Consider the following 16,781-nt stretch of genomic DNA (forward strand, 5'->3'; position numbering starts at 1 on the left):
GCTCCCCTCAACCCCCAGGTCCCCTTACCCCTCAGCACTGGTCAGACTGCTGTGTATTGGGGGGACTCTGACCCCCCCACCACATGCCCCTCACCCCAGCATCAGTCTGCCCAGAGCTACGCACTGGAGGGGAGGTTGTGGGGGGCATCTTTACCCCAACACTCCCTTCTTTCTGGCTCAAAGTGAGGCCCCCTCCCCCCACTTTGGTACCCAGATCTGGCCCCTGCAGGGGCACTGTGTCAGGTATGGGGCACTTCTGGAGGGTGATGGGGAGTGTTCTGGGTTCCATTCTGCCCACTGCAGCTAGACTGCCTTGAATTGGGGGAGGGGGTCCTCTGCTCTATGCCACAGGGCTGAGGGCATTCCAGAGGGCGTGTAGGGGGGGTCTCTGCTCAGTGCCAAGGGCTGGGGGTACCTCAGAGCATGGTTGGGGGTGGGGGGGAGCTGGATCAAAGTCTATGCCTGGTCCTTGGCACAATCTCTGCCTCCCTCCCTTCTCCAGGGACCCCAGAGCCTGCAGCCCCCACCCCACTGCCCTTGGTGGCCTCCCAGCAACGCCCCCGGCGGCGGGCACAGGCAGTGGTGCCCTGGGAGCATGAGTGCCAGCTGCGGAGCCTGGCACTGCGGGTCAAGGACCTGGGACTGGGCTACGCCTCAGAGGAGACGATGCTCTTCAAGTACTGCAGCGGGGGCTGCCCCAGCACCCGTTCCAATCATGACCTGGCCCTGGCCCGGCTCTCCTTGAAGGGCTGGGACCTGCCCACCCAGGGTGAAGGCAAACTTCCTGGGGGCCCCTGCTGCCGACCCACACGCTATGAGGATGCTGCCTTCCTGGATGATGGGCACCGCTGGCATGAGGTGCGCGAGCTCTCGGCTGCTGCCTGCGGCTGTGTGGGCTGAGTACCACCCCCCCAAGATAGGCAACCTTTTTCCCTAGCCTTCTCTTCCCCCCCCACACCCCACTCCAAACCCACCAGCCCCATCCTGCTCTCTGCTCACTGGGGCTCTGCTGGGGACCCCTAAGTTATTGTATTTATTCCCTGTCCCCTACCTAGGTGATAGGGGATGAGGGAGATACCCCCACCTCCCAGCTCTGAGACCCCCTGCCCGAGCTCCTGGCTGCTCTGTGAAGCTGGGTGGGGGTAATAAACGTGTGAAGCTGAGTGCTAGGCCTGAGGCTGTTTGTGGGGAGAACAGCTGGGGGCAGGGGGCTCCAAAAGCATCCTATTCTCAGCCAATGTCCCCCTCCTGCCATCTCCATCCACACCCCAGAAACATAGGGCCCCAAATGAGACAGAGGGGAGGTATTAGGACCCCTGAGTCTTATGGCAGACAGTGACCCTCCTGGGAAAGATTTAACCCTTGACCCTGGTAGTTCCTAGGTTCATTTTTATTCCTGGAGCCAGCATTTTTACTCTGGTAGAAGCAGCATGACTGTGTGCACTCGGGGTTTCTCCTAGGACAGCAGCAACTCTCAGGAGAAAATGAACAACTGTAAGCCCTCAAAGACAAGGGGTGGTTATATGTTGATAGAGGAAGACAGGAGACAAAGCCATTCCAACCTCCTGGCTTTAATCAGCTGGCGTGTGCAAACAAGGCAGCTGTACCCATCCGGCTCAATTAAGCCAGACTCTAATTGCAAGGAGGGGACAGGATCCCCTCCCCTCTCCTGGCCTGATGCAGCTGGGTGCATTTCCCCACCATCCTCTGTTGTGGCTTGGGATCTGGAGTGTCCTGTCCCCCACTAAGTTAGGGGGGCATTGGCAGGCTTCTGCATATGAGGGAGATGCGCCGCTTCCGGGGCACCCTCTGCCCATTGAAGAAGGAGTCCTCATCCCGCAGGATTTGGTGGGTGAAGTTGTAGCGAGCTGGGCCCCTGACAGGGTAGGAAAAAAGGGGGTCAGCTCCAGGGGCTTTCAGCTCCCCAGGCAGTGCTGCCCACTGGATAGAGGCCTAGAGGGGCCGGAAGACAGACTGGGAGCCTCCCCATGCCCACAGTGTCCTGGTACCTGAGAATGTAGAGGGAGCAGGGGGGCAGCAGCATGTCCAGCCAGTCCTCAGGGTTCTCCTCACTCACCAGGCGCATAACACTGGCTGACAGCAGGGAGAGCCCTGCAATGGTACAGCCACAGAACTGGCCACAGGGCAGGGAGGAGGGGTGTCAGAGAGAGGCAGTGCTTGCCCCTGAGAGCCCCCACAATGTAACCAACTTGGGGTGGGGAGGGTGCTCTAGTAGCCCACAACAGCATGTGGATGGAGGCTACCCCCCTCTGAGGCCCCCCTGACCCCTCACCTTGACACTGTCGACATGGGGCTTGATATAGCCATTCTTGTCCAGGTCCAGCACGTGCACAGGCCCCAGGTGGGGAGCATTGGGGGGTAAGGCAGCTGCCCGCACCCGCTCCAGGATCTGCTGGCACTCAGCGCTCCAGTGGGACTTCTCAGTCTCCCGGAAGCCATGGATAGCCTGCAGGGTAGACAGTGGGGGCAAATCAGGGGGGTTAGGGAAGCTCTTCCCTTGGGATCCAGTCTCACTGCACCCCACATAACCCTAGGGCCAGGGATGGGCTCCTGCTAAACACCCAGCTCTGCTCCCCTACCAGACCCCACACCCACCAATTTCCCCACAGCAGTGATAACTGCACCCCCCCAGGCTAGCCCCAACCTTACAGAGGTTCTCTGCCCTGGCCTCAGCCCTCAACCACCATGGAAGGACCCTGCTGCCCCATGGATATCCCCCAGGTTCCCCCCAACCCACCCACTGCCTCCCCCCCGGTGATTAACCATGGCAGCCCCCCATATGGCAAATCCTGGCTACCCCCAACCCATGGGCCCGCCCCCGCAGCTCCCACGCGCAACCGGTATGAGCACCCCCACCCCTAAGTCACACTCCCGCCCCATGCGACTGCCCCAGCCCCACGTGACTACCCTCAATCTGTCACGTGACTTTCCCCACGTGACCGTGCCCCAGCCCCGCTGACCCCGTCCCAGTGGTCGAACTGGTAGTGACGGCGGCGTAGCTGCGGTTCGAGTTCCCGTGCCAGCGCCGCCTCCTCGGCCGGGCTCACGAAGTCAGGCCGCACCTCGGCCTGGCCCAGCAGCCGCAGCGCCACGCCCGGGCCCGCCGCCCGCCACAGTGTTGCTGCCGCGCGGGGCATAGCGGGAAGCGCGAGCAGGGAGGCCGCCTTGCGCGAGGCATTGTGGGGGACGCAGTACCGAAGGGTCTGGGCGCAGGGCGAGAACGTTTGTTCGCAAAGGGGAGGGGGGGGTGTCTCACCCCGCGCAGGGCATTGTGGGGGACGTAGTTCTTCAGCATCCAAACCTCCCACAGTGCCCTGCGGACACTGAGGTACTACCTCCCCCACTCTGCCCCGCGCGGGGCGAGAACTGTAATCCACACAATGCCCTGCGAACAAACGTTCTCGCCCCGCGCGGGGTAGGGTGGGGGAGGTTGGGGACCTAGGCTCCAGTAGAGCATTGTGGGAAAGGAAGGGGAAGAGTTCCCCCCCCTCCAACGGGGTATTGTGGGTAATGTAGTGCCTGGGGCTGTGTGTGAAGGTTGGACAAGGGGCTCCTCTCGCGGTATTGTGAGAAGGGAGCACAGGGGTAGCTCCAGGGCATACTGGGGAATAAGCAGAGGGTACTTTGCAGAGGGGGGGGAATGATAGTCTAGTGCAGTATGGGAAATTAGGACATAGGTCACCTTTCTCCTTAAACAACCCCCCAGCAGGGGATTCTGGGAAGGAAATGGCTAAGCAAGAAACACTCTTACCCAGTGGCATCATGGGAAGAGTACCCTCCCAAAGCACTTACAGGTGCCCTACTCCCAGCTTAATTGGGGCCCACAAGGTAGGAGAAAGGCTGGAGGAAGCCCTACAAGGATGGGGGCAGGGGACACAGCTCCAGCCTGCAGAGAGCTGGGAGGAGCTGGTTACCTAGCCTGCAACCACCTACAGTGAGGACAAGGAGCTGGCTACTCACCAGCTCCCATAGCAGCACATCCTGTTTCAAGAATGTATCTCACCCCCACAAAACAGAGGACAGGGAGTGGAGGAAGGAGGAGGAAAAGAATACCAGCCTGTGGCCTGCTCTTCTTGGCAGAAGGAAGGACCTGCTACGTCTGCAGATGCATCCATGCCCCAAGACTTGGACTGTTAAGTCACCTCCAGGACCCAATGAACGGCAGTAGAGACAGTCCTCAAATCAGTTGCCTATAATAGCACACCCAGGGTCCTAAGGGGGGAGAATAGGTAGTAGCCTGATGCATTGTGGAATATGTGGGTGTCATCTCCTCTGCCCCAGGAAGTGCTGGGCCAGATGGGCGAGACTGAGTTGGGGGAGCCAGACCAAAACTGCAATAGTCTGTTCTTTAGAAGTTCTCCTTGTTTATTACAAATCAATACAGAAAAAGTTTAAAAAAAAATCTTTTATTACAACCAACAAATGAAACGGCTCAGAGGCACTTATCCACATCAGGCACACAGACACAAGCCTGAGCGCAAAGACCAAAGCCCTCCTTGCTCCAAGACCAGCTCTATATCCAAACCCCACATGCCAGCAGGGAAGAATCCCTCCCTGGCCTGCTTCTTATGGAGAAGAGGTCTGGAGATGGTTGGATTAAAAAAAACAACAATACAGCCTTACGCTTAAACCCAGAGACAGCTAAAAGCTAGAAGGAATCAAGGCACCTTATGGAGATCACCCAGCTGAGCCCAGAAGAGGGGTCTTGGAAAAGGAAGCTGAGCTCCCAGGATCCAGTCAGGCTCCAGCTAGGTTGGAGAAACCAGGAGTGGCATGGCGGGGATGGATTAGACTTTCAGAGAGAAGGACAGCTTTTTCCCCAAAAAGATAGCACTTGGCAGCAGCTGGAGTCTGGCTGGTAGAAGACAGCCCCCCCATGGGGGAAGCCGGTACCCCAGAGTCTGGTCCCTCCCAAAAATTACAGCCAGGGCCTAGAAGGAGGCCTCCAAGAAATGCCCCAGGAGGTCTGTGCTCACAGGCCACAAGTCCTCACTCTGCGTCTGGGAAGCTCTGTCCTGGTGGCCCCCCTTCCAGGCAGCATCCAGCAGTCTGGGCTGGGCAGGGGTGGCAGGGCTGCAGGATGAGAGACAGAGATGGGGAGAGACAAATTCAGAAGCAAAGCTCAGCCAGCAGAGTACTTAAACCCTCCCCTCTCCCAACACATAGCAGTGAAAAAAAGCAAGGGGGGGGAATTCTCCTCCAGTCCCATGCAGCAACCAGCAAAGCCCAGAAACCTGGAAAACACCAGTAGCAGAGCAGAGATGTTGCAGAGACATTGCTATCAGTGCCCATTCAGTGCCATTCAGCCTCTCCTTGAACCCCTCTAGTGATGGAGAGTCCACAATTCCCCTTGCCATCTATTCTCCCTGTGAAGAAACTTTCCCTGACATCTGGTCTAAACCTCCTTGGATACAGCTTCAAGTCATTGTCCAGCCCTAGGCCCCCTCCTACTAGTTAGTCCTTCCCTTAGAGAAGAGCACATGCTGGAGATGGACACATCCACACAAAACCTGCTTTGCTCCCACACCCTCAACCTGAGCAACCAGGTGCTGTTCACAGCCACAGCAACTTCCAGCACCCAACTACCCTCCTGCCTACAAACTTCCCACCTCCTTCCCATGACCTTGACTTCCCCCTGCTTGAATTTCTATCCCCCACCATCCAGCAAGGGTTTGTCCCAGGCTCTTCCAGGCTCCCTCCTGGCCCATGAAGAGTCCCTGGTCCAACTCCACAGACAGCAAACACCACCTGTAATGCAGGATGAGACACTGCCCCCAGCACTGCTCTCCCAGGCAGGGGGTACTGGCAGGCTGGGGGTGAAGGGGCTGGCTTCGGAAGGGCATGGCAGAGGTCTCCGGCACCGGGAAGGGGGAGTAGCTGGGCTGGGGCCGCTTCTTGGCCCGGGGATGTGGCTCCTGGTCCAGGACTGAGAGGGCAGAGAAAGAGAAGTTAGGACTTGAAATGCCTGAGGAGGTAGGGGTGTGGGTGTGACACAATCCAGCCAAGGGACTTGTTTACCCCAGGGGGTGCTGGGGGCTGACTCCTGTCGCTGGGGACCCCACAAGTCCAAGTTGGCCGCAGTGCTCAGGAACTGGTGTTTCAGCAGAAGAGCACGTTCTGCCTCAAATTGCTGCCTCTGGGGATACAGAGGAGAGGAGGGGGGTGAGATGGTGAGGAGGCAGCCTTGAAGACCCCCAGCCAAAGGACCATGTAGCTAGGAGAGGAGCCTGGAAGGTTCCTTACAGCTCTCCCCCTTCATTGCTGACTCTAGGGGCCTTGGGAAACTGCCCCCCAACTTTCCCATCACCCAGGGCCTGCCTCCTCTCTGGCCCAACCCCCAAGGCCAGCCCCCCACCAGCCCCTTTCTGCACCCCCAAGCTCCTTGCTGCCCCCACCTCCTTGGTTCTACCTTCCAACCAGTCCCATCTTCCCCCCCCACAAACTCCCACCACCTGGTTGTGGGCACCCCCTAGGCCCTACCCCTCTAGGCTTGCACCCCCATCCCCCAAACCCCTCATTACCACCCCTAAGCCCCTGCCCCATGAGTAGGGCACATCCTGGCCTGTTATACTCAGCCATTCACCCACCCCCCAGCAGTTACTCAGTTGGCCTGTTATATACTCAGTTGTTTCCTGACTGCTGCACCCCAGAGCTGGCTGCCTCAGTCCTACCCAGACAGTGTTACACTCAGCTGTCTCCCAGCCCTGAGCTGGTTGCACCCTGGCCTTCAATACTTGGCTCTTCCTACAACCCAAGGACCTGGCTCCCCCTCCACCTCATGGCCCAGGCGGATGGCGGCCTCGGTGAAGCTTTGTCGCTCAGTCTCGAAGGCTTGTTGCTGCTGCTGAAACAGCATGCGCTCCTCCTGCAACCGCTGCTGCTCCTCCAGTACATAGGAGCCCTCCAGGCCTGGCGGCAGCTCTGTACCCACTCCCACCACCAGCTTCTCCTAGGAAGGACAGGGCATCATGGGGGTGCTGGAGGCACTGCCTCTGGCCCCCCTTTGGATCCTCTTATCTAGGCCGGGGTGGGGGGGGCAGTGCCATGGGAGGAGCAGTAATGGCACCCCCAGCCCCTTTGGGTCCCAGCATACTGGGAAGGGAGGGGGCAGGGAGCACTGGATGCATTGACACCTGGCTGCTAAGGATTCTGGGTAAGTCTATGTCTTCCCAAATGAGGGTGGCAGAGTCTGGCATCTGTCTTTCTCCCCTGTCCCCCAACCCAGGCAGGCTGGAGCAGGTGTGTCCCCCCCTCCTCTGCCACACCCCAGCACTCACATGGGTGACCCCTCCTCACAGCCACAAGGGTCAGGGCATGACCCCCCAGGCTGGGGCAGATTGGGGTTGAGGCAGGAGAGGTAGGTCCCCAGGCCTAGGGCCTTGATGCAGCTGCCTCTCAGGAAGAATGCAGCAGCAGCAGTATAGAACGGGGGCTCTGGGACAGTACCATAGGTGAAGGGGAGGGAGGGGAGGCCTGGGGGTCCACACACCTGCAGGCACTGCTGCTGCCAAGCAATGAGGCTGCGGCTCTCCTCGATCTCAGCTCGGAGCCTGGCAATCTCCTTGTCATGGTCGGTCACACTGATCACAGGCAACTCCCCACCTGCAACCCCCAGCCCTGGGGGAGCCCCGGCCACTGCTGGGGGTGAGGAAACAAGGGGGTCTGGTACCAAATGCCTAAGGAGGGGGACAGCTTTGGGACCCCTAAAGCTGTAGAAAGGGTGAAGACAAGCCCCCCCCACCCACTTCACAGCCCAGCAGGGATTTGTGGGGGGGTAGGTTGTATGTCCCTGACGCCTGAGTTCTGTGCCTTCTTCCTAGGGTGCTGTGGGGCAAGTTGCTGGCTGGAGGGGGCTGCTTAGGGACCCCTAAGGTTGGAGAGAGGATGAAGGGGACTCTCACTTTTTCAACCCACCAGGGTTGGGAGAAGGGAGGGGTTGTGTGTCCCAGATGCCGGGGTTCATGCAGGCAGCCCAGGGCACATGGAGGCTGGAGGGGGAGAAAGAGCCCCCAGATGAAGGAGCCTGGCCTGGTTGAGGTGAGGATGGGGGTAGGGGATGGGAGAAGGGTGGTGGGGTGCACATACCCCAGCTCCCAAGTGCCTCAACCCGGGCTTTGAGACAGCCCCACAGCTCCCAGATGACATCAGCCAGGTGGGTGCTGTCCAGCTTGGGATCCCCATCCTGTAGACCGGGGGTTGGGGCATGAGTCTGGGAGGGGGCACAGGACCCCCCCTCCATCCCCACAGCTCCTCCTTTGGGCTTTGTTCACCTGGCCAGGTGGCAGGAGGCCTTGGAAATCATGCCCCAGCTGCTCCAGTGCCAGCTGTAGCTCAGCATTCTCCACTGCAAGCACTGCCATCTGTTTCTCCTGGGTGCCCAGCAGGGAGCGGTAGAGCTCCTCCTCCCGCCTGGGGGTGAGGGTAATGTAGGTGGGGGGTGGTTCCCCATTTTCTGAACCCACCCAGCCCCTTGTATCTGTCCCCCAAGACCCAGAGTCCCCACATCGCGCCCACCCCATGCTGCTGCCCACCACCCCAGCCCAGCCACAAGTGCTGCCTCACCCCCAAGTCATGCCCCCCCCTTACTTCCCCAACGCCTTCCCGGTTTTCCAGGTGGCTCTCCGGCCATTGGCACGGCTCAACGGGTTGAGGATGTCCATGTCTAGGAAACAGGGTGGGGGAAGGGAGGGGGGAATCTCAGAGCTGAGGCCGAGGGTCACAGCAGGATGGAGCTAGAGCATCAATGCCAGCCCACGCCTTGTTCTAACCACCGGGACCTACTCTCCGACCTGAGCCAGAGAGAACCCAGGAGTCCTGGCTCATCCCCTACGGGCCCTCAGACTGGACAAGCCTTCCCGCAGTGGGAAGTATCCCCCCACCCCCCATGACCCCCATTAAGGGGACAAACAGAATAGATCAGGGTTGGTGGAGGGGGCTGGGGCAGCTTAGGGAAGGAAAGGGGGTCCCATGACCAGCGTCCTGATGTGGCTGCTTCAAGAGTGGGGAACTTCATAGCAAGATAGAATGCCGTCATTGGAGACTTTGGGACAGAAAGCGAGGCTACACTGTGGCCAGTTGGACATTTTGGGACAGGAAGGGGGGTCCTGCCATGGCCAGCCAGAGGCTTTGGGCCTAGATGTGGGGTCCTGCCACAGGCTACTGGACACTTTGGACAGGAAGTGGGATCCCACCACAGCCAACTAGAGACTTTGAGACAGGAAGTAGGGCCTTGACCCAGGCCAAGAAGTGGGGTCCCAGCACAGGTTGAGGACAGGAAGTGGCCCCCCTCACAGTGCAGCCCCCACTCACTGGTGCGCCGGTCCCGCTTGTCCATCACCACTTGGCCCAGCCTGTCCTTGAGCCGTCCAAGCTCCTGCTCCCGGCGCCGCAGCTCTTGGCCCAGATGGGCCCCGCGGGTCGCCAGGGTGCTGCGCAGCTGTTCCACCTGGGCACAGTGTGCAAAACCCATCCCCAGCCTGTGGGTCTCCATGGGGAGGATGGCACCAGGGAGGACTCAGCTGGGAGATGCTGTGTGGGGCTGTACATGAGGGGCATTGGGAGGGCAGGGGAGGAGGAGTGGCCCAGGGTCAGGAAGGGTCAGGGGGGTCTAGGGGCCCGAGTGGCCTGGAGAAGCAGAGGGTGCTGGAGTGTCTAGGGGGTTAAGAAGGAAGCCTGGGGGTGATCTGGAAGGGGGCAGAAAGAGTCTAGGTGGGTCTGAGGGGAGCAGAAGGGGCCAGAGGAGCCGGTAGGGAGGGGGAAAGGAAAGGAGAGGTGTCTAAGGAGGTTGAAGGGGTCAAGGGGGGCAGAAGGAGGTCTAGGGGGTCAGGAGGGGCTGGGGGGGTCCAACACCCCACATGGGTCTTACCTTGGCCTCTTGCACTTGCAGCTGCTCCTGCAGTTCCTTGTTGGCCTCTTGCAGCCGCTGCTCATGGCACCGCACAACCGCCAGCTCCTGCGCGCAGGCGCACAGCTGTTCCTGGGGGGGCAATGCAGCAGAATGGGAGCTGGGGGGCAGTTAGGTCCCACCCAATGCCCCCTGCTGGCTCACTGGTACTAATGAGGGGACCCCCCCCATTGTTAGTCCCCACCAGCCTCACCTTGAGCTGGGCCTGGCGCTCCCGCAGCTGGTCCAGCTCCTGGCTCCAGCACTGCCTTCTGGAGCTGCCAGCAGTGCTCAGGGAGGGCAGCCCCAGCTCCTCCTGCCATGGAAAGAGTCATGGGGGGCAGACAGACCTGGCACCCCCACCTGCTCCAGACCTCCCTGGGGCAGCTGCCCCAGACCAGTTTGTCCCCCAACCTAATTGTCCCCTCAATATACCACCCCTGTTCCCTCACCACTGCAGCCATGGTTGGCTAGTGTCTGATTCCCCTCCCAGTGCGCTGCCCCTCCGCCCCTCCCCCGCTTAACACCTTTGTGTCCAGCCGACATGCCTGGGCAAGAGGGCCGATGCCAGGCTCCACGTCACAGCTCCAGCATGAGCCCCTGGCCAGCGGCTCCAAGGAGTCATCCAGGATCTGAGGACTGCCCCGCAGGGCCATTGAGCCCCCAGATTCTGCTGGGGAAGAGAGGTGGGAGTTGGGGCAGGGGGGTAGACCCTTGCAAGAAACTGATGTCAGCCACAAGGCTGGGATGGGAACCCAGATGTCTGGGAGCTTCCAGGGACTTGAGGGCCACGATGCTGCCCATGGCCTGAACTGAGCCCCTGACCCAAAGCCTCACTGGGCTGGGCAAGGGGTCTGGGGGGATGGGGGGGGCAGACACCTAGGTTCTATCCAGCTCTGGTGGGTGGGAGGGGTGAGGAGTGAGAGCAGGCAGAGTTGGGAGCTGACACGTGGGTTCTCTCCTAGATTTGGGAGGGGATCAGGGACTGAGGGTTGACAGCAGGTAGGACTGGAAGCCTAGATACCTGGGTTCTCTCCCAGCTCTGGGAGGGGCAGGGGGTAAGAGCAAATGGTTACCTGGTGACAGGTTGGTGCCCAGCATGTTAGGGCACCCCAGCTTCTCCATGGGTACCACCCCCCGGCCCAGACTAGACCCTACAGGGAAGCAGGAAGATGCCCCAAGGAGCTCAGGTCAGACCCAGGCCAGTGCCCCAATCCAGAGACCCCTGCCTGCTACTTGCCTCTTGCACCTGGGCTCCTAGCCCCCCTCCCTGAGCAGGGAAAGAACCCAGGCATCCGGGCTCCCGCCCATACTCCACCCCTGCTCTAATCCCTCAGCCCCCATTCCTCTCCCAGAGCAGGGATAGAACCCAGGGGTCCCAGCTCCCTCCATTCTGACTGAAGCAAAGCTTTCACCCATCCTCTCATAGGACCCTTTATATAGCCTCTCTGCCCAGCCCAGCACCTCTCCTATTGGCCCCCTCATCCCACTGCTAGCTTCCCACTGGTGGGGGCTAACCAATAGTAAGGGGCAGCATTTGTGGGGACCAGAGCATGCTGGGAGTTGCAGTTCTCCAGGGCTGGTAGGAAGAGGCAGTAGCACCACATGGCTAGGGTGGGGTGTGCAGTTGTACGTGGGGTGGGGAAGGGGTATATAGGGGACACTGATGGGGGAGCATAGGAGCAGCAAGGAGAATGTACGGGTTTCTATTGGACTGGAGAGGAACAAGGTGTTTACACGTGTGGACATGCATGTACACATTTGTGCTGTTGTGGGGAGAGGATAAGATAAGGGCAGATTTTGGACATGTGGGACATGTATGTAGTAGGCAGAGGTGGGGGGGGAACATGGCTATACACAAAAGGGAGCGGGGCCTGCAGACAGGGCAGAGACTCCCCCCCACCCCACATGGGGCAATTAGGATGGGTGGGGCAGCTCTGGGCAGCTGGTATAATGTTAGTCCGGGCTGCTCAATAGCTGCTGTGCTCCAGCTACCCACAGCCCCTGAGCCACCCACACCAGTCCCTTCCTCCAGAGCTGGCCGTAGTGTCCCAGAACCAGGCTGGAAGCCTGGACACAGGTTCTTCAGCTCTGGGAGGTGAGCGGGAGCTTGGGGGTTAGAGTCAGGTGGGCTGGTAGCCCAGAAACTCAGGTTCTTTCCCAGCTCTGGGAGGGGGGTGGTGGAATCTGGACTGGGACTCTAGAGCCATCTCCTACGTTCCACCCAAGCCAGCTGCAAGGTCTTACAGCTAGCAGATATGGTCCACCCCAGAGCCAGCTGCACCAGCCCCTTCTCCCAGAACCAGTTCCTTCGTGTTCCACCCCAGAACCAGCTGCCTTAGCTCCTTCCCCCAGATGACCTCAAGCTGATTCTCAGCTGCCTCCTGCTAGCAATGTTAGCAAATGGGACTGGTTCTGTGACCCCCCATAAGCAAGGTAGGAGGGCATGGCTAGGGTCCTGGGGACACTGGACTGTCCCAGGAGAAAGCTAGAGCCACCTCCAGGCTGCTCTAAGTATCCCCAAGGCCATGGAGAGCCCTGCCCCCATGCCACCTGGCCCTTCATCTGAGCCAGAAGCCCTGCCCCACATGCCCAGCCAGGCAGCATCTCCAAGCCACCAGCTGCTCTGGCCTGGGTGGAGGTACCTAAGGGAGGGATCTGAACCTCAACAGCCAGGACACACAAAGACACCTGGAAAAACCCGACGTTCAGCCTTCCATGCCCGCCCCCCACCAAAAGAACCCATGGGCAGAGAAGAGGCCACAGGGGTTTAATTGACGAGACCCCCCAGATCCTGGGGCTAATATAACAGGGCTTGGAGAGAAATGCAGTGGGGGCTGAGAGGTGCCAGGCCCCAGGTCAGGCAGAGCAGATGTTGGGAAGGTTCCATGAGTCCTGACACCCACAGAGGGGGTACCCGAGTGAGGGGGTCATCTGTCCAAGTCCTAGTGTTTTGTGAGGGGATTGGTGTCTTTGGGTGGAAGGTCCTGGATGCCCGCAGCAGCTGCAGCTCATGGGTGCCCAGTGCCTGCAGGAGGGGTTTCAGGGCTGGGCTGAGGTCACGGGGGCTGCTGGCAGCGGGGATGGCTCCTTCTGCACCAGCTCAGGCTCGTCCTCGCCAGCTTGGGGAGGGTGAACTAGCACCTTGTCCAAGATGCCAAACTCCTGCGCCTCTGTGGGGCTCATGTACCGGTCCCTCTCCATGGCCTTCTCTGCAGCAGGCAAGAACAGGGTGGTCAGATAATTATCCCCCTTCACAAAAACCTCACAGCTGGAAATGGAGGGGGGCTGGGGGCATGGACAGCTGATCTCCCAGGATCTTGCCTCTGATTGCAACCCACCAGGCATCAGAGGGCACATGGGTGTGTTCAGGGAGCCCCCTTGGCAGGGGGGAAGTGGGACGATCAGGTCATAGATCCTTTAGCAGCAAAGTCTGGGTTAGCTCAGACTCCTGGGTGAATCTTGGGGTTCAGTGATGCAGTGCTGGCAGGGGGAGATGGTGGGAACCCAGGTGTCCTAACATAACCACTAGGTGCCTCCCCCCTTACCCCCATAAGCTCCTGCCACAACACAGACTCCTGTTCTAGGAGCTTCTCCTGGGGCCAGGGAAGAGACTTTAATCCCTACACCCCAAGGTGACAGAGACATGTAGCCAGATTCTCCAGCTCTTGAGAGGTCCCCCCCAGGGCCCAAAACAGATAGATGCACACTCTCGCCAAGGTAGCAAGTGCTATGACAGCACCTGGCTACTGGGTGGCAGGACACATGACATTGGCAACCCTATAATTTGCCTCTGAAGATCCCCACCCTTCCCCAAGCCTCATGGGGGGTGGATTTGGGGGGCTACTGGGGACACTCACCAATGATGTCCAGTGGCTGGTTGGTGTGCTTGGCATACAGCCCATTGATCTGTTTCTTCAGCTTCAGGATCTCCTCAGCCTGGATGGCAATGTCTGTGGCCTGGCCCTGTGGTGGAAGGTGTGGTGGGGGGTGGGGTAGAACAGACATGTGACCCCAGCCTGATACACCTTGCCCACCAGGGGTTGCTCTTAGCCTCCTCCAAAACCAGTGGCACCCCCCACATCTCCACCTCAAAGCTAGGATGGAGCAGAGACCCCGGTCCCCGCCACTCACTGCACTGATGGACCAGAGCTCTCCCCAGGCCTGGCCACACCATGTATTTATGCCCCCAGTGGCTTCAAGTTGCAGGCAAGTTTGTTCAGATTGGATCTCAGGGGGAAACCTCTTCACTGTCAAAGCTGTGGGGCAGGGAGACAGATGCCCAGGGCAGTGGAGGCATGGGGGTAGGAGTCTCCATCCTCAAGGAGGCATTAGTCAGAGATGATCTGGGCATGGCTCTGTCCATGCTCTGCTCTGGGGATCTCACAGGCTTCTGGACTCTGCTGGTTGCCCCATCGGGCTAGGAAGGAATCTCTTTCCCCTTCTCCTGCTTCTACAGGTATCAGGGTTTATTCCCCCCTTCCGAGAGGCATCAGGTGTTGGCTGCAGCCCAGGCTGGAGATAGTGACTGGGTTGTGCCAATGCTCCTGCTGGGACTTAACCCCAGAGGCTCCTGGCTAGAGGGCTTTGCCCCTTTGCCCAGGCTCAGACTGATCCCTGATTTTGAGTCAGGAAGGAATTTTTCCCTGCTCAGACTGGCACAGACAGCAGGGGGTGGGTTGTACATTTCTCCTTGGCCTGGGATCTCTGAAGTGTCTGTTAACAGTCTTATGCAGCACGGCACTAGCCACCGTTGTCTCCCTGCTCTCCCTATGGCAGGTTCAGGTGTGTGTGATGTCTGGTATTGTGTCAGGGCTGATGGTGCAGTTTGAGGACTAGGTTGGATGACAAAGTGTCTGGAATGATTTAGACGGGGCTGATCTGCCTTGAGTAGGAGGTTGGACCCAATGTGACCCACCCCTGGGGTCCCTTCCAGTCTGACTACTACAATTCCACCCTGGGGGTCACTTAGCCTTGCTCTGGGATAACCCAGGAGCAGACACATGGCACAACCCCAACCTGGGGTAACCCTATGAGCGCAATTATAGGGAAGCCAGTGCTGTGTGTCCTGCCATCTAGTTGGCAGGTTACCCTGGGGTAAGTGTGTGCCTGTCCTCTCCAAGTCCCAGGAGAAACTCAGAACTGATACAGGATAAGCCAGCTGCATTCCTCTATCAATTCAGAGGTGTAGAGTTCAAAGGAGCCCAACCCCAGAAAGAGCCTGTGTTGTAGTGGTGGGGCTAACTGGGGGGGAGGGGAAAGTGGCTTGTGCTAAGACACCTAGTTCTTTCCCCCAGTGCCACATCACTGAGCCCCCAAGACTTACCCAACAGGCAGCAGCTGGGCCCAACCCAAATTGTGATGCTAAATGATCTGGAGACACTCCCCAGCCCATCAACCCTGCTCCTTCCGGCCCCCACCTTGAACTCACCCGGGCACCCCCTGATGGCTGATGGATCATGATGCGTGAGTTGGGCAGCGAGTGGCGCATGCCCGGGGAGCCGGCTGCGAGCAGCAGGGAGCCCATACTGGCTGCTTGCCCCACACACCATGTACAGATGGGGTTGAGGATGTACTGCATCGTGTCATAGATGGCCAGGCCTGACGTCACCACCCCACCTGCCGGGGGGAAGGACCAGGGGCAAGTCAGGGGGTGGCTCCTAAAGAGAACCTGCCATTACCTGGGTCAGAGCCTACGCCCATCTTGCCCAGTCTCCTGTATCACACAGCAGCAGAGAGCAGATGCTGAAAGGGAGAGTGAACTAGGTCTGACCCTGTTCTTCTCTGTTGCAGTCTCCAACATTTCAGGTCCAGGAAGCTCTGATTCAGAGGCCGTGTCCCTCATGCCATGTTCAATAGATACTGATCCCCGTTTCATAGATGTTAGGGTCGGAAGGGACCTCAATAGATCATCGAGTCCGACCCCCGGCATAGAATTTCCTCCAAGAATGTGTCCAGTTCCTTTGTGAATCTTGCTGAACTCTCAGCTTCCACTGCATTGATGGCAACAAGTTCCACCCTTTCATGACACGCTGCGTGAAGAACTGCCTTGTGTTCCTTTTAAACCAATGGCCTCCTTGTTCTATGCTATGACCCCTCAGTTTTACACAGTGAAAGATCATAAAACCCCCAAAACTCTCTGTTCACCCTTTAAATATTTTGGAAACCCTTCTCATGTCCCCCCTCCAGCATGTCTCTCAATGGGCCTGGCCTCATTAATCTCGTTTCCTATGGAAACTCCTCCATACCACTGATCACCCTTGCTGCCCTTCTCTGAACCTTCTCTAGTTCTTCTCTATCCTCCATGAGGCCCGGGGGCCAGAAGTGGGCGAAGGATTCAAGGTGAATAAAGGGGCATCACTATACTTCCCCTTCTTAATGATCCCATAATAATACAGTATAACCTCATAAACCTGGGTATCAAAAATCTGGCACCTTTTAAAACTACACTCCATCAGGGAGTAGCGGGGCCTGGGCCTGGAGCAGCAGAGGAGGAAGCTTGCATGCAACGGCTACCACTGCCATCCAACACCCTGCGCTGTTGCTCTGCGTGCAACTGCTGCCGCTACTACCCCCCCCCCCCCCCCCCCCGCTACTACCCCCACCCCCACCCACCCCGGGACCAGCCGCCACTCTGCTTTCAAAATCTGGAATTTTCAATTTCCAGCAGGTGCTCGGTCCCAAGCATGCTGGAGTCATGAGATTATACTGTACTGCAGCAGCAGGGGGTGCTGAGTTTGTGCCAGGGGACTCCAGCCTCAGTCTCTCCCAGTAGGGGGTGCCTGGGGCAGAAGTACTGATAGGAGGCGGGGGCAGCTGGATACTCCAGCCCCAGTCTCTCGCAGCAGAGGCTGATGTAGGAACTAGGACAGGAATG

General features: G+C 59.0%; 4 protein-coding genes across 6 annotated transcripts in view; 1 reads left to right on the top strand and 3 right to left on the bottom strand.

Annotated features, from left to right (window-relative positions):
- Positions 1 to 65: 65 nt before the first annotated feature.
- On the top strand, positions 66 to 1,163 carry PSPN (persephin). Its single transcript, XM_014519800.2, has one exon. The coding sequence runs from the start codon at positions 424 to 426 to the stop codon at positions 898 to 900; it is 477 nt and encodes a 158-aa protein (XP_014375286.1). The 5' UTR covers positions 66 to 423; the 3' UTR covers positions 901 to 1,163.
- A 389-nt stretch (positions 1,164 to 1,552) lies between these two features.
- ALKBH7 (alkB homolog 7) lies at positions 1,553 to 3,206 on the bottom strand. The gene is made up of 4 exons (XM_006023481.3): positions 2,982 to 3,206; positions 2,294 to 2,467; positions 2,010 to 2,134; positions 1,553 to 1,876 (listed from the first exon to the last, which is right to left on the bottom strand). Exons 1-4 carry the CDS (start codon positions 3,156 to 3,158, stop codon positions 1,750 to 1,752), a joined length of 603 nt encoding a protein of 200 aa, XP_006023543.1. The 5' UTR covers positions 3,159 to 3,206; the 3' UTR covers positions 1,553 to 1,749.
- A 496-nt stretch (positions 3,207 to 3,702) lies between these two features.
- LOC102374812 (afadin- and alpha-actinin-binding protein-like) lies at positions 3,703 to 11,295 on the bottom strand. 2 transcript variants are annotated; one of them, XM_025203944.1, is made up of 13 exons: positions 10,981 to 11,295; positions 10,432 to 10,574; positions 10,119 to 10,220; positions 9,887 to 9,997; positions 9,331 to 9,466; positions 8,608 to 8,683; positions 8,292 to 8,430; positions 8,107 to 8,203; positions 7,511 to 7,659; positions 6,797 to 6,970; positions 6,040 to 6,157; positions 5,770 to 5,947; positions 3,703 to 5,094 (listed from the first exon to the last, which is right to left on the bottom strand). In XM_025203944.1, the coding sequence occupies exons 1-13, from the start codon at positions 11,027 to 11,029 to the stop codon at positions 4,953 to 4,955; spliced, it is 1,614 nt and encodes a 537-aa protein (XP_025059729.1). In that variant the 5' UTR covers positions 11,030 to 11,295; the 3' UTR covers positions 3,703 to 4,952. The 2 variants fall into 2 exon arrangements, with proteins under 2 accessions (XP_025059729.1, XP_025059728.1); XM_025203943.1 differs by having other exon boundaries at positions 10,432 to 10,577.
- A 1,363-nt stretch (positions 11,296 to 12,658) lies between these two features.
- CLPP (caseinolytic mitochondrial matrix peptidase proteolytic subunit) overlaps positions 12,659 to 16,781 on the bottom strand; it is a 5,820-nt gene continuing 1,697 nt past the window's right edge. For both annotated transcript variants that reach the window (XM_006023392.3, XM_014519894.2), the window contains 3 exons: positions 15,336 to 15,523; positions 13,765 to 13,870; positions 12,659 to 13,116 (listed from right to left, as the gene is read on the bottom strand). In XM_006023392.3, coding sequence (XP_006023454.1) covers positions 12,947 to 13,116; positions 13,765 to 13,870; positions 15,336 to 15,523 — 464 coding nt within the window. In that variant the 3' untranslated portion in view covers positions 12,659 to 12,946. The remainder of the gene's footprint in view (positions 13,117 to 13,764; positions 13,871 to 15,335; positions 15,524 to 16,781) is intronic.

This window comes from Alligator sinensis, unplaced genomic scaffold (assembly GCF_000455745.1).
Source record: "Alligator sinensis unplaced genomic scaffold, ASM45574v1 scaffold707_1, whole genome shotgun sequence".
NCBI lineage: Eukaryota > Metazoa > Chordata > Crocodylia > Alligatoridae > Alligator > Alligator sinensis.

Coding starts and splice junctions, on each gene's coding strand:
- ALKBH7 (XM_006023481.3), bottom strand. CDS start 3,158: ATGCCCCGCGCGGCAGCAACACTGTGGCGGGCGGCGGGCCCGGGCGTG. Junction 2,468..2,981: donor AGTTCGACCACTGGGACGGG/GTCAGCGGGGCT, acceptor TCTACCCTGCAG/GCTATCCATGGCTTCCGGGA. Junction 1,877..2,009: donor TGCTCCCTCTACATTCTCAG/GTACCAGGACAC, acceptor CTACCCTGTCAG/GGGCCCAGCTCGCTACAACT.
- LOC102374812 (XM_025203943.1), bottom strand. CDS start 11,029: ATGGAGAAGCTGGGGTGCCCTAACATGCTGGGCACCAACCTGTCACCA. Junction 9,467..9,886: donor TGCAAGTGCAAGAGGCCAAG/GTAAGACCCATG, acceptor CACTGTGCCCAG/GTGGAACAGCTGCGCAGCAC. Junction 5,095..5,769: donor TGTCTCATCCTGCATTACAG/GTGGTGTTTGCT, acceptor CTCATCCTGCAG/CCCTGCCACCCCTGCCCAGC.
- PSPN (XM_014519800.2), top strand. CDS start 424: ATGGTTGGGGGTGGGGGGGAGCTGGATCAAAGTCTATGCCTGGTCCTT.